General features: G+C 36.1%; 1 protein-coding gene across 1 annotated transcript; it reads right to left on the reverse strand.

The window, feature by feature from the left end:
• Nucleotides 1-1,136: 1,136 nt before the first annotated feature.
• LOC121371628 (solute carrier family 35 member F6-like) lies at nucleotides 1,137-22,429 on the reverse strand. The gene is made up of 12 exons (XM_041497655.1): nucleotides 22,306-22,429; nucleotides 19,020-19,111; nucleotides 16,647-16,714; nucleotides 13,813-13,868; nucleotides 12,475-12,536; nucleotides 10,106-10,185; nucleotides 9,477-9,612; nucleotides 8,302-8,441; nucleotides 6,956-7,136; nucleotides 6,215-6,297; nucleotides 3,647-3,689; nucleotides 1,137-2,467 (listed from the first exon to the last, which is right to left on the reverse strand). Exons 1-12 carry the CDS (start codon nucleotides 22,398-22,400, stop codon nucleotides 2,238-2,240), a joined length of 1,266 nt encoding a protein of 421 aa, XP_041353589.1. The 5' UTR covers nucleotides 22,401-22,429; the 3' UTR covers nucleotides 1,137-2,237.
• Nucleotides 22,430-23,407: the final 978 nt, after the last annotated feature.

Raw genomic sequence — 23,407 nt, forward strand, 5'->3', positions numbered from 1 at the left:
CCAATTGCTTGCATCTTCCAAGGCCTAAAGGCCTGGTATTATCCTGTCAGTGGGATGGTGCATATAAAGGTGGATTACAATATAACTAGCCCCTCCAATTGCTTGCATCTTCCAAGGCCTAAAGGCCTGGTATTATCCTGTCAGTGGGATGGTGCATATAAAGGTGGATTACAATATAACTAACCCCTCCAATTGCTTGCATCTTCCAATGCCTAAAGGCCTGGTATTATCCTGTCAGTGGGATGGTGCATATAAAGGTGGATTACAATATAACTAGCCCCTCCAATTGCTTGCATCTTCCAATGCCTAACGGCCGTGGTATTATCCTGTCAGTGGGATGGTGCATATAAAGGTGGATTACAATATAACTAGCCCCTCCAATTGCTTGCATCTTCCAATGCCTAAAGGCCGTGGTATTATCCTGTCAGTGGGATGGTGCATATAAAGGTGGATTACAATATAACTAGCCCCTCCAATTGCTTGCATCTTCCAATGCCTAACGGCCGTGGTATTATCCTGTCAGTGGGATGGTGCATATAAAGGTGGATTACAATATAACTAGCCCCTCCAATTGCTTGCATCTTCCAAGGCCTAAAGGCCGTGGTATTAGGCCGTGGTATTATCCTGTCAGTGGGATGGTGCATATAAAGGTGGATTACAATATAACTAGCCCCTCCAATTGCTTGCATCTTCCAATGCCTAAAGGCTGTGGTATTATCCTGTCAGTGGGATGGTGCACATAAAGGTGGATTACAATATAACTAGCCCCTCCAATTGCTTGCATCTTCCAATGCCTAACGGCCGTGGTATTATCCTGTCAGTGGGATGGTGCATATAAAGGTGGATTACAATATAACTAGCCCCTCCAATTGCTTGCATCTTCCAATGCCTAAAGGCCGTGGTATTATCCTGTCAGTGGGATGGTGCATATAAAGGTGGATTACAATATAACTAGCCCCTCCAATTGCTTGCATCTTCCAATGCCTAACGGCCTGGTATTATACTGTCAGTGGGATGGTGCATATAAAAGATCCTTTGATACTAATGGAAAAATGTACAACAGTTACTTAAATAATTTTGGCCTCAAAATTGATGACCATAAATGTTGCCATAATCTATAAAACACAAAACATATATTGGCGAATAACACATTTTATTAAAAGTTACACTAAAAGTGGTACATTTTAAGTTGCAATGAAAAAAATTAATAATAATAAAATTACTAAAAATTCTAGACTTATTTTTACAATTGAAAATAAAATAAATTTTGGCACTGAGCAAAAATCATACAATAATACCAAAGGCCACACTAATTACTCATTGGAATACATGAGACTATATCACAGACTGCAACCCAGTAGGAATGCTGTGTCATCGTTAATACGTCTGTGAAAATGTGTACAGATGAGAAAATAAAACAAAATATTTTTATTATTAAAATATAATAAATGGATGACAACTAATGGTAACCTACCTTTCGATCTTTGCATGTGACTGATTTTGTGATCATGTAATACTTCTAAAAATGTATTTTGTTCAAATGAACGGATGGTTTCTTTGATCGAAAGAATAAGCGTTATCCCTTTTGTTGGTGGAAGCATAAAAGGTAGAAAACAAGGGGTTTTTTTTATGACACCACTAGAGCACATTGATTTATTAATCGTTTATTGGATGTCAAATATTTTTTAATTTTGACATATAGTCTTAGAGGAAATATTTTCTCATTTGTAGGAAGGGATTTTTTTATATGTACCATCCCACAGACAGGATAGCACAGAGCACGGCCTTTGATACCACTGGTTGGACAGAGAAATAGCCCAATGGGCCCGCTGATGGAGATTGATCCTAGTTACGTCCCGCCTCTACATGACTAGAATGAAACAATGAATCATCAAACAACTCACACCTGTGTACAGTTATAAAACTAAAATAACATGATATCACAATATGCTATCAATTACCATGAGAATTGTAATTTTTCAGTCTTACTATTTTAATTTTCTAGTGAATAGTATTATACCCAAAAAGACATTATTCAAGTATAATACATAATATATATATACATAATACATAATATATATATATACATAATACATAATATACATATATATATATGTATATGAAAGCTTTAATATATATGGAAGATATTAATAATATAACATTATACATAAATGAGATATATACATGGATGAAATATGGACTCTGATGAAATGTTATCTAAAAACAATAGATCACAGTTAAGAGTAGGAGGGTTCGACTTCGTCATGGTCAATTAATCGTGAGTGTTCATCAAAAGACTGGTACGACTCCTCAAAGTCGCCCCTCTGTATGTGTTTAGGGGAGGGAACTGTGATGGTGGTGTCAACCGGTTTCAGCTCTTCCAGTTTCCTCAGGCAGTGAATCCACGACAGGTCCACCAGCTGGTTGTACAGGGCCGTGCCAATCAGGAGAAACAGAAACCCATCCACTGCAAACACACATGTACACACGTAAGTAGCGGACATCTCATCACATTTCAAACATTGCCTATATGCATATCACAATATTTCACACGCACCATCGTTGCATTCCCATGTCATTAAATTCATGTGAATCGCGAATCGGTTACTTGGTGTACTGTGAATCGGCGAAGCCGTTCTCACATAGGTTTGCGGATGATTTTTTTGTTCATACCCAGATGAACGTAAAAGAAATAACAGACAATACTTATAATTAAATTTGAATAATACTAAAACTTCATACTTTATTTTAAATTAATTTTGGTCCATAAACAATAATGCTCAATAAAACAACTTGCCCATATAAAATGACATCATTAGATATGAAATCCCGGATGACGTAATTTTTACGTTCATTGAGAAATGAACAAACTCCCATTGCTACATCTGGACCAATGGGATGATGTTATGTTGTAATGAAGGTAATGGAAATATAATTATTACATTTTAAAATAAAGTTGCTAACTTTGGGACCATAGGAACTTTATTCCTTATTATTACACTACAATATTTCACACAAACTTTCATTAAATGATTTATTTAACTTTAAATTCATGTGAAATGCAAATTGGTCGTGTGATGTTACATTTTAAAATTAAAGTTGCAAACTTTGGGACCATAAGATCTTTATTCATTATTATCATATTACAATATTTCACACGAACTGTCGTTGCATTCGCATGTCATTAAATGACTTATGTAACTTTAAATTCATGTGAATCACGAATCGGTTACTTGGTGAACCATTACATTTTAAAATTAAAAGTTGCAAACTTCAGAACCACTGGAACTTTATTCATTTATTATCAGTAGCCAAATTAAAAAATACTATTTCATTGCAAAATCAGTTAATTTAAAATTCATTTGCAGGGCTCACAGTGGAACAAATTTAGTTTTAGCCAGTTTTCAGATACATGTATGTAGAGTACTTTGAAAATAATTAAATTGTAGATAATTTTAATTAATATTTTATTAGCCAATGACTAAATGTTGTTACCAATTTGTGTAAAAATTAGCAGCTGGCTATTTGGCAATAGACAGGGTGAGATCTGCATTCAAAACATCTGTATAGCACAGAATAGTACATGTCTCTTAGGATTATGTCACTCAGGCACAAAAGGATAATGATACATAACAAACTACTTTACCTTGCAAAAGCCCATAACTTTTATCAAAGGGTTCTCCAAAATTCTGTAATAAAAATGTTATCCAGTAATAAAGACATGCAATAAAATTATTATATATAAATAATTTCAAAAGTATCATGTACACAACAGAGACAAAAGAAAATTGACATTAACATGTTACAGTCAGTCAGATAAAACTTTTAACACTGCTCTGCTATATCAGTTATAGTCAGAAGTAAAGTCATTGGTTTTGTTTGAAGAACAAAACAAAATCGGGGCAAAGCAAAAGAAAGAAAGAAAGGTTTGATTTAACGACGCACTCAACATATTTTATTTTCGGTTATATGGCGTCAGACATATGGTTAAGGACCACACAGATATTGAGGGAGGAAACCTGCTGTCGCCACTTCATGGGCTACTCTTTTCGATTAGCAGCAAGGGATCTTTTATATGTACCATCTCATAGGCAGGATAGCACATACCATGGCCTTTGATGCACCAGTCATGGTACACTGGCTGGAGTGAAATAGCCCAATGGACCCACTGACGGGGATCGATCCCAAACCAACCACGCATCAAGCGAGAGCTTTACTATTGGGCTATGTCTCGCCCCCGGGGCAGAGCAGTGAAGACAAACGACACATCCTTAGTGCAAACAAACGCCACATCCTTAGTTCAGACAAACACCATATCATTAGTTCAGACAAACACCACATCCTTAGTTCTGACAAATGCCACATCCTTAGTTCTGACAAATGCCACATCCTTAGTTCTGACAAACGCCACATCCTTAGTTCAGACAAACGGCTCATCTTTCAGACAAATGCCACATCCTTAGTTCTGACAAACGCCACATCCTTAGTTCTGACAAACGCCACATCCTTAGTGCAGACAAACGCCACATCCTTACTTAGACAAACGCCACATCCTTACTTCAGACAAATGCCACATCCTTAGTTCTGACAAACGCCACATCCTTAGTTCAGAAAATGCCACATCCTTAGTTCAGACAAATGCCACATCCTTACTTCAGACAAACGCCACATCCTTAGTTCTGACAAACGCCACATCCTTACTTCAGACAAACACCACATCCTTAGTTCAGACAAATGACACATCCTTAGTTCAGGCAAACGCCACATCCTTACTTCAGACAAACGCCACATCCTTAGTGCAGACAAATGCCACATCCTTACTTCAGACAAACGCCACATCCTTACTTCAGACAAACACCACATCCTTACTTCAGACAAACGCCATATCCTTACTTCAGACAAACACCACATCCGTAATCCTATCAAGCAGAGATTTATCCTGGATTATTTACTAGGGTCCCATTGACAATGGGATTGGGAAAATTAGAGTGAGTAAGTCATATTTGGAATATTTTGTCAGGCCACTGAATGATGCAGTTAAATTAATTTATTACTACAGACATAATAAAATATATATTAGGAAGTTTTAGTACAGATATCGGCAATTTTCAGTGCCACTTTCTTTTGGGAAGGGGCTTAGGTTCAGACCCACAGAATTTCTGAATAAGCCACATGTACTTATGCTTATAAAAACATGATTGTGACCCACTAAACAATGTCACTTTGACCTATGAATGTCACAGTGACCTGAAGAATGTTACAAGGTTGTACCCAATAATGTTAGTAACCTAGTGAATAATATCAGTGGTTTACTCAATAATGTTAGCAACTTACAGTGTTAGTTACCTACTGATTGAGGTACTGATGACCTATAATGTTAGCAACTTACAGTGTTAGTTACCTACTGATTGAGGTACTGATGACCTATAATGTTAGCAACTTACAGTGTTAGTTACCTACTGATTGAGGTACTGATGACCTATAATGTTAGCAACTTACAGTGTTAGTTACCTACTGATTGAGGTACTGATGACCTATAAATTAGATCATACAGTTAATTCATTTCAACTTATTTTCGTGCTTATATCCAATTAAGGTTCAAGCATGCTGTCCTGGGCACACACCTCAGTTATCTGGGCTGTATGTCCGGGACAGTGGGTTAGCTGTTAGTTGGTTAGTGGTTAGTGAGGGAAGAGGGTGTAGTGGCCTTACACCTACCCATTGAGCCCTTAAGAACTCGCTCTGTGTTGGAGCCGGTACTGGCCTGCGAACCCTGTACCTACCAGCCTGTAGTCCGATGGTTTAACCACTGCACCACAGAGGTTTGAGAAAGACACTAGTCATCATAGAAGCTTTGGCTAGTGCTCTTTGTATTATAGGATATTCCACTAGTACAGACCAAACCACTAGCTGGGACAGAGCTAGTGCATTTGTCGAACCCTGGATCACATATAGAACTAATTCTGGGGGACGGGAAAACAATGCTAAAAACATTTATGCAAAAGTATTTTTTAATTACTAAAACAGTTAGTTTAACCTTTACAAACATACTTAAAGGTTCAAACAGAAATCCAGTCAAATGCTGGTATTTCCATCTTGGAGTGACTGACCTAAATAGCTCAAGATACATGTACCAGAGGCTCAAGATAAGCAAAACAGTTGGTGAAATGTATAGCATGGGACGATGTTTGACAGTATTTACAGAAAGTAATACCTTATCAAAGGCATAATACGTCACAAGATCAGCTGCCCATACCAGAATAGTTCTGCAGGCATCAATCAATGTCCTATGAACGGCTGGAAACAGAATATAAAAAAAGATTAAATTAAATTAAATTTTAATGAAAAACAAAATGGTAAAACATTTTTGGGCATAAGTAAGATGTTATCTGAAGCTTCTATCAAGGACTTGTTAACAGCCAATAAAGTTGTTTAAAAATGTAAAATAACACTAACCAGTCATTTTGTAATGGTAAATCAAAGTTTGTTTGAAAAACATAAAATACATGTAACAGTAGATCTTTTAGATAATTTAGAAAACCAAAATGACACCAAATATGTCAGAGATTAGCAAGAGGCAACCAAATGTAGTTTCAAACAAGAGGCCTATAGAGCTCCACTATTTTATTTTCATTGATGTCAATTCATTAATGTGTAATGTGTAATCTAATGTTAAATTGTTTTGATTTAATAGAAATTCAAAAATTCAAAAAGTCTACCTAGTAATTTGAAAAGATTGTCCCAGAGAATCATAGTACAAAGTTATCTATCCAATCAAAACTCTAGAAGTTAGACTTTTAAATTTTCAGTTTAAATTTTGTTTAATTAATAAAAATTATTTAAAGAAAAAGTTGACAAATGTATGGATGGACCGACAGACGCTAAACAAATTGTTATTAGAAAAGCTCTGCTGATGAGCATCAAAGCAGAGCTATAAAGTGAAACTCAATCCGACCTGTGAGAGACTTAGTGACCGACAATCCGAAGTAGTTGTAGAATGCTATGGAAACGAGGTAGAGAAGACAGAAGATGAGCAGTTTGCTGCTGTTGGCGATCTGGTAGAGAGCGTCTAAACTGTTCTCATAGCTGTCGTTCACTTGGGGACCGGGGATGAAGTACATGGCTGGTAGAACAGCCTGGAAATAAAACAGCTTTTCTTTTGACTTCAAACATAAGGGCCCTCGGCATTAGTTTGTTTTTTTGTTTTTTATTTAACGACGCCACTAGAGCACATTGATTTTTAATCTTATCATCGGCTATTGGACGTCAAACATATGGTCATTCTGACACTGTTTTTAGAGGAAACCCGCTGTCGCCACATAGGCTACTCTTTTTAACGACAGGCAGCAAGGGATCTTTTATTTGTGCTTCCCACAGGCAGGATAGCACAAACCATGGCCTTTGTTGAACCAGTTATGGATCACTGGTCGGTGCAAGTGGTTTACACCTACCCATTGAGCCTTGCGGAGCACTCACTCAGGGTTTGGAGTCGGTATCTGGATTAAAAATCCCATGCCTCGACTGGGATCCGAACCCAGTACCTACCAGCCTGTAGACCGATGGCCTGCCACGACGCCACCGAGGCCGGTCTCGGATTTAGATGCTTCATTCTAGTCATGTAGTGGTGGGACATAGCCCAGTGGTAATGTGCTTGCCTGGTGTGCGGTCAGTCTATGATCAATCCCCATAGGTGGGCCCAATGGGATATTTTTCTTTCCAACCAATACATCACAACTGGTATATCAAAGGCTATGGTATGTGATATCATGTCTGTGGGATGGTGCATATAAAAGATCCCTTGCTACTAATGGAACAAATGTAGCATGTTTCCTATCTAACACTAAATGTCAGAATTATCAAATGCTTGACATCCAATAGCTGATGATAAATAAATCAATATGCTCTAGTGGTGATGCTAAACAAGACAAAGTTTAACTTTTCAAACATAAGAGGGTCAGGATCTTGGTGGTTTGTAGGATCAAATCACCTCAGCCAAACAATTGGGTTTTTGCAGCCCTAACCAGTTTCTGATGACTCATTTAACAAAGGCTGTGGTATGTGCTGTCCTGTCTGTGGGAAACTGCATATAAAATATACCTTGCTACCAAAGGAATGTAGTGCATTTTCTCCTAAGCCTGTGTGTCAAAATTGCCACATGCTTAATTAATCAACGTGCCCTTGAGGTGTTGTTAAGCAAATTTATCTTTTTTATAATTGCTATAAATGAAGTAAACTTTACTAAAAACAAACATTTAAAAAACATAAAGATAATAATATTCAAATGCCAAATACTGTACTTACCAAAGACATTGTGAGAAATCCAAAAGTTCCTTCCATTCCAACAACTTGTAAAGGGTTAAAGTTTCTGCTTTTCAGAAATAATTCTTCTATTACCATTTGGCTGGCACTAACCAGTTGACTTCCAATAATAAGGGCAATTCCTAAAGTTGTAAATACCAGGTGACTTTTTCATATTTGTATACATTGTAGTTAAATTAAATTTTTCAATATTGTTAATAAAACAAATTTTTCATTACTAAATTCAATCTGATGCAGATGGCACAAAAACATGTTTTGTAACCAATTTCATATGTATTTTAGGCATGTTGAAGATACACAAAATTCATATTAGGATTTATGTTTTGAACCAAAATGATATACAGCATAAACAAATGTAAAATTAATCCTACATAAATTATTAATTATCAAATAAAAATAACAAAAACAAAATTGTAATGATCAATGTTAACAATACTAAATAAAGTAAAACAGGAATCTTTTACTTCTTTTTAAAAATTTTAATTAGTTACGGTATGACTTATAGTTTTAATTAAACAACCTAAAACAAAACCTGTTGATATATCACAGATGCCTTTTTAAAGACTTTTATATGGTAAGGAAGGAAGGAAATGGTTTATTTAACGACGCACTCAACACATTTTATTTACAGTTATATGGCGTCGGACATATGGTTAAGGACCACACAGATATTGAGGGAGGAAACCCGCTGTTTCCACTTCATGGACTACTCTTTTCGATTAGGAGCAAGGGATCTTTTATATGCATCATCCCATAGACAGGATAGCACATACCATGGCCTTTGAGGTACCAGTTGTGGTGCACTAGCTGGAACAAGACTTTTATAAGGGAGACTGTAAGAGTTGCACACACCAGAATATGGTCAAAGGCCGTGGTATGTGCTTTTCTGTCTGTGGAAAAGTGCATATAAAAGATCCCTTGCTGCATTAGGAAAATGTAGCAGGTTTCCTCTGTTGACTACGTCAGAATTACCAAATGTTTGACATCCAATAACCAATGATTAATTAATCAATGTGCTCTAGTGGTGTTGTTAAACAAAACAAATGTTAACTTTAACACCTGACTAAGGCATGGCTTATGGATATATGAAATTAACAAAATGCTCTTGGTATCTGGAGCGATGTACCAACTACATTTAATACAATAGCCTTGGTTACCTAGCAATGTGTGTGAGGCGCTTGTGCCGTGATGATTCTGGAAGACACTAGAACATCCAACCAGCACCAAGCCCAGCATGGTGACGATCATCCCTAGCCAGTGAATAGCTTGCAGTTTTCTTTTCAGAAATATTTTCTGCAAACAGCAACACAACCTTAAACAAGTCAGGTGTCTGTTATACTTATAGAATTAAATTACAAAATGATGGCACAATTCATTACAAAAGTCTAAAATAATTTCCTCAGGAATTGTTTGACACTTTTGGAGCATTTTAAAATAAAAGATTAAATCAGTTACTCAACATGTATACATATGAATTTAATGTATTGTATTTTACTAATCAAATCTGTTATGACATCTCAAAGAATGTTTTGGAATTACTTTTTATGGAACTGAAAGAAAGAAACAAAGAAGTGTTTTATTTTTACACTCAACACATTTTAATTATGGTTTTATGGCATCTGATTTCATGGATTTAAAAACCTTGTTATCACAGCACTGGAATTTCACTATTTCACTGAGGCATGTTGCATATTTATTTATAGTTTCTTTGAATTACATTTAAACAAAATAATTTAAATAGTTTAATGATCTAATGTCAATGTAAAAATGAAATGTAAAAACATACAGAAAGAATTCCAGCAAATATTATGATGGATCCCCGTAACATCTGCCAGACAGAAGCATCAACATACAGAAGACCAATACCTAGACACGTAGAAAACAAACAAGTAACGAAACTATATGGTTCCACACCACCATTAATTACTCCAAGCAATTCAATTTCTATGTTAGAATATATTGTGTGACAAATACAGCACTGTCGAGGGTCACGTGACTACTAATTTTAGTGAGTGGTCTCAATTGACAAGTACTGTGTAAAAAATCAACAATTGGTTAACCACGAAATTTTTCAGTTAGCCACCCTCATGCCAGAGCATTGTCTTGTGTTGCTGTTACACAAGTGGCTGTATACCACTTGCACAGTTGTTATCAGTTAGTACTACTTATAACAACTAATTTCAAACCAATGGGTTATTTAAATACTACAGAGGTCAACCTACTTGTAATGATCAAAGACAGATTTCAAAAGGCATATCAGAATTTTGTATTTCCTAAACCAGTCTATATTAAGCTGCTACAACAAGGAACAACACACCAAATGGTGGTATGGTGCTTATAGTACAAGACATTATAAACAGTTACAGAAACATTTGGGAAAATTATCTTTTTAAGAAAGAAATGCTAGGCTGGGCTCACATCAGAAATTATTTTCCGTCAACCATTTTCACACTTATGGGGCAAAATTTACAAAGCCTGTTTTATGTCTTATATTCATGTAACTATATGTATATACAGTTGAGCACAGGTGTGTCGAACTTAAGCAAGTCAATATATCGCTTGTGACGATATGACTGGTCGGTCCCAGCTAAAACATGGGTAGCTATCAGGTTTTTATCTCAGTTGAGTCAATACATTTGAATCGATATTAGGTTTGTGTCAATGTAGACTTTTATACGGAAAAATGTTTCTATGTGTCGATATTTATATTATGTTAAAATAAATAAAATATTTAAAAAGGTAGGTATGAATTGCGCGATCTGAAATCAATGCTGTACCAGTATTGTGAGCATGTAACCAAACATAAAAAAGTTGCCAACATTTGACTGTAAACACATGATTTGTACATGTAGTTACTGTAATAGATCATGTGTAAGATGAACAAATAAAATTACCTAAACCATTGAACAAGGTACTAAAATTGTCTTATCGAGCTTAAAAAAACACCGCTAGCAGACAACAATTGTTAAAGAATGCAAATAGTCATGTGACTTGTGGCTTTGAGAAATCGTGGACTTAGGCCGATCGTTGCGAAGTCTGGGAGTTTCTAGGCCGATCGTTGCCAAGTCTGGGAGTTTCAGTGATCAAGAAACAGTATGGAAATCGTCAAGAATTTTGAAGGGATCAGACTTCTTTGTCTCCGAACAATTTCCAAGGGAAGTAAACGAAAGACGTAAGCTTCTAGCACCCCATAGGAGTGAAGCCATCCGAGCAGTTAATCGTGCTGTAATGAACAAGGACAAACTGTATATTAATGGAGTTCTCTTCCAGCCTCTGACTACTAATGAAGTACGTGCTACTGAATTCCGATCTCCGGGAACCAATGCGGTACACACAACACATGCTGACAGCCCGGCTATGAATATGAACACAGTTAACCCCAGTGATTACGACACACCGGAGAATGTATGTTCTAGTGTTAGTGACTTCTCTCTGAAAACTTTGACATGGAATATCCATGGTGGCCTAGGTGAAAAATTAAACTGTTCATTTTACAAACGTTTTGTTTCGTGTACATATGTTATTTTTCTTTTAGAATGTTGGATCGATAATGAGTTTGAATATCATGTTGATGAGTACGAATGTAAAGCATTCCCGGTGAGAAAAAGAAAAGGTGCTCAGGGAGAAGGTATTTTTTTAATGTTTAAATCTCAGTTTAAGCCTTACATATCAATAGTCGAGAATTGTTTAGATTCTATAAATATTTAAATAAATTTGATATGGATATTTATATAGCTGCTGTTTATATAGCATCCCAGACATCTTCGTACTATAAGTTATATAATTGTGATTTATTTACAGAATTACAGTCAGGTATTGAGTATTATTCTAGGATTGGAGATGTGTTTATTTTATTATTAGAACCGTGACTAAACATGATTTTATCAGATTTGATGAGCCTCATATCAGTGTATTAAACAGATTATGTGGACTTATTGATTCTGCTAATGATGAATCGCTACCGACAAGAATGAATCCGGACACTGGGCAGAACTACATTGTACTATGGCTCTGAACTACTAAAGCTATGTAAAGCTACTGGTCTAAGAATTGTTAATGATAGACACAAGTGTGGTTTGTCTAATGATTATACATTTCATGGTCAGCAGACGATGATTGCCATTGACTAAAACTAAAATAAAGTACATGTACTACCTGCCAGAGATGTTCCCACCAAATCACACAGTGTTGGTATCAGGAATATCAAGTGAAACACTCTGAAATAACACATTTTTACTGTCACTATTCCAATACTGTAAGACATCAAACAAATACAGTTTCACAATAACTTATGTAAAAGCATTTTTGCACTTTACCTGTATCTGTATGTGGTAACTTTCATAAATTCATGTGTCCAATTAAAATAAGGGAAATAACGGTTGTGTATTGACATGACATGGATTTCGGTCAGCGGTTGGGTGTCAACCCATGTTAACTGTAACACTTAATCTAGTGTTAGAGAAGATGTTTGTTTTGTTTAATGACACCACTAGAGCACATTGATTAACCATTGGCTATTGGATGTCAAACATTTGGTAATTCTGATTCATAGTCATCAGAGGAAACCAGCTACATTTTCTTAAAGGGACATTCCTGAGTTTGTTGCACTTTTTAAGATGTTATCGACTAACAGAGACTTTTTTAACGATTGTAATTGTAATAAAATATTAGTGGCTGTATATTAAACATGTTTCTGATGGTTCTAATATTGGTACTAGGTTAAATTTCATCTTATTTCCTAAAATATTGTTTTTTCGTACGTACGAAATTATTTGAAGACAAAATCCAGTTTGGGCTTCTTGCAAATATTAAGACGACCAGAAACACATTGAATATACAGACACTGACATTCTAAACAAGAAAATAGATTTAATATGTAGGTTTAATCTTAGAAATATTTTATTAGTCGGAAACATCTTACAATGCAGCAAACTCAGGAATGTCCCTTTAATGCAGCAAAGGATCTTTTATATGCACTTTCCCAGACAGGAAAACACATATCACAGCCTGTGACCAGTTGTGGTGCAATTAAGTGCTTATATCCAATTAAGGTTCCAACATGCTGTCCTGGGTACAACCTCAGCTATCTGGGCTGTCTTTCCAGGACATATCTGGGCTCTTTCCAGGACAGTGGGTTTATGGTTAGTGGTTTGCGAGAGAGAAGTCAGTGTAGTGGTCTTACACCTACCCAATGAATCATTAAAACTTGCTTTGGGTGGGAGTCAGTACCTACTAGCCTTATGTCCAATGACTTAACCACAACACTACCGAGGATGGTAAAAAACATTTAACCTGTAATAACAACTGATAAAGATAAACAAAGTTTTAAAATGTACAGAGTTACAATATCTTTTCCAACAAATGTATTAACATTATTAACTAGCTGCTTTCATTTTTAACAAATGTTTTGTTCATTCACATATTCCAACAATTTAAACAAATTTTCTGTCTTCTGTAAACAAGTAGCCTGTGCTTCTTGATATAAATACAAACTTTTTTTGGACAAGTGGTTCCAAGACTTCACCTTCCTGCTTACGTGACAGAGCTTCCTGCAACAATAAAAGGATATTTTACATCTTAAGGCAAGGATGGGACTTAGCTCAATCAATTGAGTGTTCGCTTGAGGTGCTTGCATCAGGATCAAACCACCTCAATGGATCCATTCAACTGATTGGATTTTTCCTCGTTTCAACCAAAAGAAAGAAAGAAATGTTTTATGCACTCAACACATTTAATTTACGGTTATATGGCATCAGACATATGGTTACGGACCACACAGATTTTGAGAGGAAACCCGCTGTCGCCACTACATGGGCTACTCTTTCCGACTGGCAGCAAGGGATCTTTTATTTGTGCTTCCCACAGGCAGGATAGCACAAACCATGGCCTTTGTTGAACCAGTTATGGATCACTGGTCGGTGCAAGTGCTTTACACCTACCCATTGAGCCTTGCGGAGCACTCACTCAGGGTTTGGAGTCAGTATCTGGATTAAAAATCCCATGCCTCGCCTGGGATCCGAACCCAGTACCTACCAGCCTGTAGACCGATGGCCTAACCACGACGCCACCGAGGCCAGTCGTTTCAATCAGTGCACCACAACTGGTTAAAGGCCTGAGGTATATGCTATTCTATCTGTGGGAAAGTGCATATAATAGATCCTTTGCTGCATTAGGAAAATGAAGCGGGTTTCCTCTGATGACTATGTGTCAGAATTACCAAATGTCTGACATCCAATAGCTGATGATTAATAAACCAATGTGCTCTAGAGGTGTCGTTAAACAAAACAAACTTTAATAAGGAAGAGCAAAACACCTAAAACGACTGGGGTACCAATAGTTATTGTACTCGGAGGGCATTAAGGTTACACACCACCATTAATTACTCAATGCAGTTCAATACAATTTCTGAAAAATCAACAAATTGTTCAATTAATGGCCCCTATGCCTGACCACCGCCTCGTGTTGTTGTTATACAAGTGGCACCATACTACTTGCACAGTTGTTATCAGTTAATACTACATATAACAAGTTACTTCAAACTAATGGGTTATTTAAATACTACAGAGGTCAACCTATGTATAATCATCAAAGAAAGATTTTAAAAAGTATATATTAAGACTATATTAAGCTGCTACACCAAGTAACAACACAACGAATGGTGGTGCGTTGCCTTAAACAGTCTTTGCCATGAGCAAAATCAGTGTAAGCTAAAGAACAGTACCCTGAAATAGTGCTAGATGAGCAAAATCAGTGTAAGCTAAAGAACAGTACCCTGAAATGGTGCTAGATGAGCAAAAACATGCTTTCAAATAAATGCATTTAATGCTCATTTAAAACTTTCCAGACAGGTATGGAGGGCAAAACAAGTGATCACTTGCCTTCCCTGGCAAAGACTTTTGGAAGTAATTTTTAAGATATAACTTAATGGAATGCCGAGTGCTAAAGTTGCACACGGCCTTTTAGAAATTAATCTTTGTTTTGTTTAACGACACCACATTGATTTATCGATCACTGACTATTGGATGTCAAACATTTGGTAATTTTGACATATAGTCTCAGAGAAGAAACACACATTTTTTCAATTAGTAGCAAGGGATCATTTATATGCACCATTCTACAGACAGGAAAGCACATATCACGGCCTTTGATATACCAGTCATGGAGCACTGGGTGCATCAAGAAATAGCCTAATGGACCAACCGATGGGGTATCCTTGCAAAGTGTGACATTGGGTAAGTACAAGGAGGGCAGTCAACAGTACAAATCAAACAAGGAGAAGAGACCAGAATGATCAAAAGCTGTTATTATATTATAGATGCACTTTACCAAAGACAGGATAGCACCAATCACAGTCTCTTAAATACCATTCATAGCACGCTGGCTGGAACAGTAAATATCCTAATGCGAATCCTACAACTCATAGCACCGGGACGTAGTCCAGTGGTAAAGTGCTTGCCTTAAGTGTAGTTGGTCCCTGTCGGAGGATCCACTGGGCCATTTCTCATTCCAGCCAGTGCCCCATGACTAGTATATCAACGGCTGTGGTATGTGCTATCCTGTCTGGGATGATGCATATAAAAGATCCCTTGCTACTAATAGAAAAAATGTAGCGGGTTTCCTCTGAGACTTTGTCAAAATTACAAATGTTTGACATTTAATAGCCAATGATTAATAACCAATGTGCTCTAGTCGTGTCATTAAACAAAACAAACTTTTAACTTGCTTTTTGTACTCTACCACTGTCCTACATTGCGATCCAGCATTTAACAATTAAAAGAGGCTGATTAACTAATTAAGTAACATAACATCTGGCATTTTTATAACCTTCTCTCCCCCATGTATCATTTTATAACACTAAGATCCCTTCCCCTTTAAAAGTACATACGGCTTGTCATTGCACGCCCACACATTCTGCCTTTCTGTGTCATTTGTGATGTAATTTAACCAACATTAGTGGATTTTCTGTGTGTATTTTTATTTTGTTTTCCTTGATAATAACTGCTAGATGAAAACCAAATGGCCATAGTTGGCAGCATATTACTTTATGACTAAAAATTGTTTTGATGTTAAGACTTAAGTAAGTCTTGACACATTGAAACACCCTTCTCTGTCTTATAAAGTTTTACTATGAATAATACTAAAAGATTTGGAAAGATTTGGAAAGATTTCCAAATGTTATCCCCCATTATATTGATACATGTATAAAAAGGAAACCTCAACCTAACACAAAAACTAACCCTAACAATATTAGGGGGGTAACATTCTGATATTTTACCACATACATGTATTTTCCATTCTCTTCACTGAATTTGTAACATTTCAATTACCTTCTTTAAATATGCCTGTCTTTCTCTCCTCCTTGCTATGCAAAGTCCTATTAAACAGCACATTTCTCCTAAAATATAAAAACATTGTTTACATACATCTTAGATATAAATTTAAACATTTCACCCGAGTCCTTGGTTCAGGGGAGAACCTATATCTCTTCGATATCAAGTATAGATATACATTAACTGACAAATTTCGTCTGACGTGTATCTGTTACCACTCATTTTTTTTATTATTATTATTATTATTAATTTTAATCCCATTGCCCTCTTTCCTTTCTCTCCTTTGAATTTCATCTCATTTCTTCCCAATCTGGCAACTTCTCCTATCTTTCGACTTCTTTCGCTGTCCACCTCCACATCCCAGTTCTTGTCTGCAACCGTGACAGGTGTATGTCTCTTGTGGCTATCTGTGCAACACACCTGCGATTCCCCATCAGATTTTAGCTGTGGACTTTTAGTCTGACCACTTCGAAAAATATTCAGTAGTTACTTCTTGCATTGTTAAGAGGCACCTGTAACCACCTACTATACACCCCTACTACCGGCTTACCACTCCAATTTATCATAACTGAATACTTAATAAATGATTTTATATTACTGATAGAATCTGGGCTTATCCTGTCCACAGTTATACAAAGTGGCTACAACATTTAGTCTTTAGCTAATAAAATCTTCCTTAAATTAACCATATTTTAACAATTTTCAAGCAAATACTCTATAAATCTGAAAACTGGCTAACCAAAATGTGTTCCAGTGTGAGCCCTGTCTAAGAATATGTGTTGTGTTTTATACACAGTGATGGGATCTAGCTGAGTCAGTAGAGTGATCGACCGAGTTGCTTGGGTCAAAGAATCAACCTTCCCACCCTGGCACCCTCAGCCACCCCCAGTGTCACATGACTTAGTCACTAGTATATTAAAGGTCATGGTATCAGGGGTTCATACACTACAAATAATTTTATTTTCCAGGACTTTAAGCACTGTTTGGGTTCATTTTCCAAGACATTTTTACCCTTTTTTCAGGAGTGTTAATACACAACTAGGAAAGGAATGTTTGTTTAATGACATCCCAGGACATGGTTTATTCAGCGGTTGTATGTGCTGTCTTGTCTATGGGAAAGTACATATAAAAGATCCTATGCTAATCATAATGGAAAAATGTAGCAGGTTTCTTCTGAAGATTGTGTGTCAGAATTATCAAATGTTAAACATCCATTAGCTGATGATTAATTAATAAATGTCTTCTAGTGGTATATTGTTAAATAAACAAAACTTTAAAGTTGAATTGTTTGCACACTATATAAGGTAGTGAACTCAGGCCCTATTATACCATTATGTGACATTATCATACCATTTAACAGGTCAATAAATTATAAAGCATTGACGCTAGTTATTAGGTTGTATAAAATAGTTTCAGCTATTACACATTTTTTACTATTAAATTACACATTACTTACATCTGTTTGTTTAACAGAGCTGGGCAGTACTGAAATTTCAGGTTTGGTGTCAGTATTGATATTTTGGGGGTGATTTACCTCTGTATTGGTATGGTATTCAGTATTTATACAATACTGATACAAATGTCGAGCAGTATTTTCAGTACAATCTGCTTTAAATGTATGAGTTCAGACTCACCTGCTAATTTCATCTAAAATAAAATAAAATTCCACACACAAGGCCCTCATCTCTCTCTTGTTTTCAGCCATTTTGCATTAGTCAGATATATTGTTAGTGCTTTACTAAATGGGAAACATTTTTCAATACCAAAATTTTGGTGTTATGAGATTAGCTCGGTACTGTAACTCGATACTGACATGATACCGATATTATTAATTTTGGCAAATTTAATGTGTTTCTGGTTGTTTTGGTGTTTGTAGCATCTCCAAGTGAATATTATGTGAAATACAAAAGTTTGTGTCTCAGAACTACCGGGTCAATGACTTTAAACAGTATTTTACCGGCATTGGTGGCGTCGTGGTAGGCCATCGGTCTACAGGATGGTAGGTACTGGGTTCGGATCCCAGTCGAGGCATGGGATTTTTAATTCAGATACCGACTCCAAACCCTGAGTGAGTGCTCTGCAAGGCTCAATGGGTAGGTGTAAACCACTTGCACCGACCAGTGGTCCATAACTGGTTCAACAAAGGCCATGGTTTGTGCTATCCTGCCTGTGGGAAGTGCAAATAAAAGATCCCTTGCTGCTAATCGGAAGAGTAGCCCATGTAGTGGCGACAGCGGGTTTCCTCTCAAAATCTGTGTGGTCCTTAACCATATGTCTGACGTCATATAACTGTAAATAAAATGTGTTGAGTGCGTCGTTAAATAAAACATTTCTTTCTTTCTTTAAACAGTATTTTAAAATGGCTTATACCAATAAACATGATCCAAGTCTGAAACCAGGGATGATCAAATTCATGAGGTTTAGTTGTGTTGTTGGAACTTCTATCTGGATAACCTTCAACGCTGCAACAACAAAAAAACAGGTGACAAAATTAACTCTATGGGGGAGTGAAAAACTAAAATATTCTTGATGTTCAATATTTCTAGAAAAAGATTAATTTGCATCATATTCAATTCTACATAAATTTATAAAATGTAATTTACTGTAAAAACACAAACAACATTGTAATCTAGGCACAGACTCGTGATATCATTTTTGTGAGGTTCTTTTTCAATGTTTTATTTTTTAAAGTATTGTTTTGTAAGGGAGGTATATCTCAGACATACCATGGGTCTTCCACATGCTTGCTGGAGGTTTAACTGAAGAAGCTGAGGAAATGTCCTCATCAAAATAAAGAGCCAGTAGATATAGTCAGCATTTTTCTTGTTACTATATATATGGTATAAAATATGAAAAAGCCACCATATGCAGGAAGTTCGAATTTGGATTGGGGGTTTTTGGGGGGGGTTTTCAAGCAGTTTATTTCTGTGAGTTTGTGTGAGAACAAATACATCAAAAGTGCAGATGGGGTTAGTCCGATATATCTGCCATCAACTCAATATTCAACTAGGTTGAGGTGTGAAAATGAACTACATTATTTTAATGTGAACATATTGGCAATTATTTACCGAACCCTATTGAATGCATTAACCCACTCATTCGAACCAAAGCAATAAACAATTAAGGCAGACAGTATTAATAATATTATCTATTTCATGCCTAGTCAATTTCCCAGTACCGCAGAACCATGACTTTCGATACATTAAAGGTAGGGTCAACTCAAACAAGAGCCTTATGTGTTGGAAAGATGCATACCCGGACCACCAACACATACTGACACTTTAGCAAATGAAAAACGCGTAATTTTAGAGTTAATAAAATACATGATTATTCCTGCTAACTGGGGGCAGCCATTTTGTTTCGTTTTTGTTACGTCCGGTGGGATAGCTTGGGGTGAAGTGACGTCAGCTCCTGACCATCTCCTGTATGTACAGTGTAAACAAAAGCAGTAATTTTTGACAAGGCGCTTCTCTTTGATCAACCTGAGTTGTAAAACAGCATAAATGACGTAATAATATAATAAACTATTTAACTAAATATATTTCAAGTTGCATTAATGGAACAAAATGGGGTTATAGTATTTTTCTCTGTTAAATAATCTAAAGGAAAATGTACACTATTAGGCCTATTGATATGCTACGTTGGAACAAAAACAACAACACACGATACCCAAGTGATAATTTTCTTTTCTTTGGGACTACGTAATTAGTCAGTTCTGTTGTTTTAGATGGAAAAGTATGCTTAATCAATAGTTTTACAGAACTATTTACAGTAATAAATCATGTCCATTACCATTTTAGGGGCGACAGGTAATATTCCACAATACCGGTATGAATTTTTGTGTCTAGACAATTAATTGGCTCGTCTGGTTACCAATCAAATACACACCTGCCAATCAGGAATCACAGATAGAAGCAACTAACAGCATAGACCCATTAACTAAGAAAACACTCTGTGTATCATTTCAGTACGTAGGTTAATGCATGGACAAAACATTGTTAATTATTTCGACTTGTGTAGCCACTTTGACAATGGTATTTTATTTTGTATTGAAAAATAATATATATAGTGCTGAATATACTTATTGCTGGCTTACTGGGATGTGTATTATTACACAACATTGCAATGTATGACTATTTATCATCCCGCAAAAACCAAGTAGATTGTGTTTCTCTAGTTCTAAGGCTCATTCCTGACGTTACGCGTTAAGTATTACGTAACCACCCGCTCGCCAGAGGGTGTACTCACTGAGATGGTACAAAATGGCTGCGCCCGTTATATATAATAGCCGTCACATTTAACCGTTTTATTAATTAACTATACGATTATACTTGTTGATATTAAGCAATAATGTGCATTATATATCATTGAATATGCATACCAGGCCAAATGCCTTAATTGTCCCTTCCTTTACATTTTGTAAAGATCTCACTCTGAGATCCATTAATGTATCATGTTTTGCCCATGGAACAGGGGTATACTGAAATAAAATGACTGTTTACTTACGTAATTGGTCTATTCTTTTAGTTGTCTCCACCTGTGATTTCTATTTGGTGGATGAACAGACATCACTTAAATTAGTTTTCTTTGATTGTATCCATGGGGAAAATGTAGGTACTTATGTTATGTAGTAGATTATGACCCATGTCACAATATTGCTGAAGAAAATTAAATCTTTTTCGAACAAATAACCTGTAATATGGTGATGGACATTATGATTATCACTGACAGGGTTTATTACTGTAAATACCTAATTCTATTAAGTAAAATCTAAAATCACAGAACTGACAAATCACGTAGTTGCAAACAAAAGAAAATTATGACTTCGTTAACTATCTGGCCATTTATATTGTTTTACAAGACAGGCATGCCAAAGCGAAACAACTTGCCTTTATTAAATCAGTACATGCAACCGTAGTTTACAAGACCTGATGTTACTTCCCTTCTAAGCTATAGTACCGGAGGTGAGGGAAAAGAAACAAAATGGTTTCCCCCACATAGTATATAGGAAAGGGTTTTTTGGTATTAATACTAAAACTACGCTTTTTTATTTGTTAAAATATCAGAATGTCACCATATGCTGGTGGTCCTGATATGCATCTTGTCAACATACAAGGCTCATATTTGACCTGATTATCCCTTTAAATAAAAATAAATTGTGTCTGATATTAAAGGGACATTCCTGAGTTTGCTGCATTGTAAGATGTTTCTGAATAATAAAATATTTCTATGATTAAATTTGAATATTAAATATATTTTCTTGTTTAGAATATCAGTGTCTGTATATTCAATGTGTTGTCTTAATATCTGTAAGAAGCCCAAACTGGATTTTGTCTTCAAATAATTTCGTAGGAAATAAGATGAAATTTAACCTAGTACAAATATTAGAACGATCAGAAATACATTTATTATTTAATATGCAGCCACTAATATTTAATGCAGAAAAATATATTTGATATGTAATTACAATCGTTAAAAAGTATCTGTTAATGATTAATCAATAACATCTTAAAAAGTGCAGCAAACTCAGGAATGTCCCTTTAAAGTTACGGAAGGATTTTCCTGGTTCTATTGGCACTGTCATTAACTCTAACCCTAAGTATTTATAATGTTCTTTATACGTGACAGTGCCAAAGGATAGTCCTACCAAACTTACACACAATCATTCTGTGCCTTTTTGCTCAATGTGTTAATACTACCCGTGACAAGCATGCCAATCATCAACAAAATCTGAACACCTGAGAGCGCCATTTTGTCTGATCATGTGACTGACATTTACCACGTGACAAATTGTGCCGCGAATATTGTGCCAAAGTAAAATGCGGACTCGGTCTCGGAGACGTATCCAAGTTCTGTTTCTGATGAGGCAGAAAGATGCTATCAATCATCCTTATTTAACGGAATGCATCATAAAATAAGGATATCCACGAGTACTCGGGCATGGATCGAGTCTAGCAAGACGAGTCTGTTCACAGGACTCGAGTATCCGCCATCCAAAGTTGTTCCTACATGTGAGGTTTGATGGTTCTGTATGCAAGATATGACGGGAACAATAATTTAATGTTATGTGCAGTAGACCGTGAAACGTAGGTCACAGTGACCTAGTAATAGTACGCAAAATACACCATCCCAAGTTGTTCCTGCATGTTAGGTTTGATGGTGGTGTATGCAAGATATGACGGGAACAATAATTTAATGTTATGTGCAGTAGACCGTGAAACGTAGGTCACAGTGACCTAGTAATAGTACGCAAAACACCACCATCCCAAGTTGTTCCTGCATGTTAGGTTTGATGGTCCTGTATGCAAGTTATGGTCCGGAAAAGGATTTACTGTTATGTAAAGTAGGTCACAGTGACTTAGTAATAGTACATAACGCACCGCCATCCCAAGTTGTTCCTACATGTGAGGTGTGATGGTCCTGTGTGCATCTGTATGCAAGATATGATCCGGACAAGGATTTACTGTTAAAATTATGGGCAATAGACCGTCAAAAGTAGGTCACAGTGACCTAGCTAGATATGGTCCAGACAAGAAAAAATTAACAGACGGACGGACAACGCCATACTATCATAGACGGACGTATAAAAACCTGTCTATATGTATCTGGTATAATATTAAAAATCCGCTCTCGAAACAGCGTGCTAAATATTTAAAACAAATTTAACAAAAAGTTGATAAAAAAAAGAAGGTATTTTAGGAATATTTTTATAAATTTGTAGTATAATTATATTCCTTCTTTATTTTTGTGTTTATCAT

The sequence above is a fragment of the Gigantopelta aegis genome, chromosome 4 (genome assembly GCF_016097555.1).
Source record: "Gigantopelta aegis isolate Gae_Host chromosome 4, Gae_host_genome, whole genome shotgun sequence".
Lineage (NCBI taxonomy): Eukaryota > Metazoa > Mollusca > Gastropoda > Neomphalida > Peltospiridae > Gigantopelta > Gigantopelta aegis.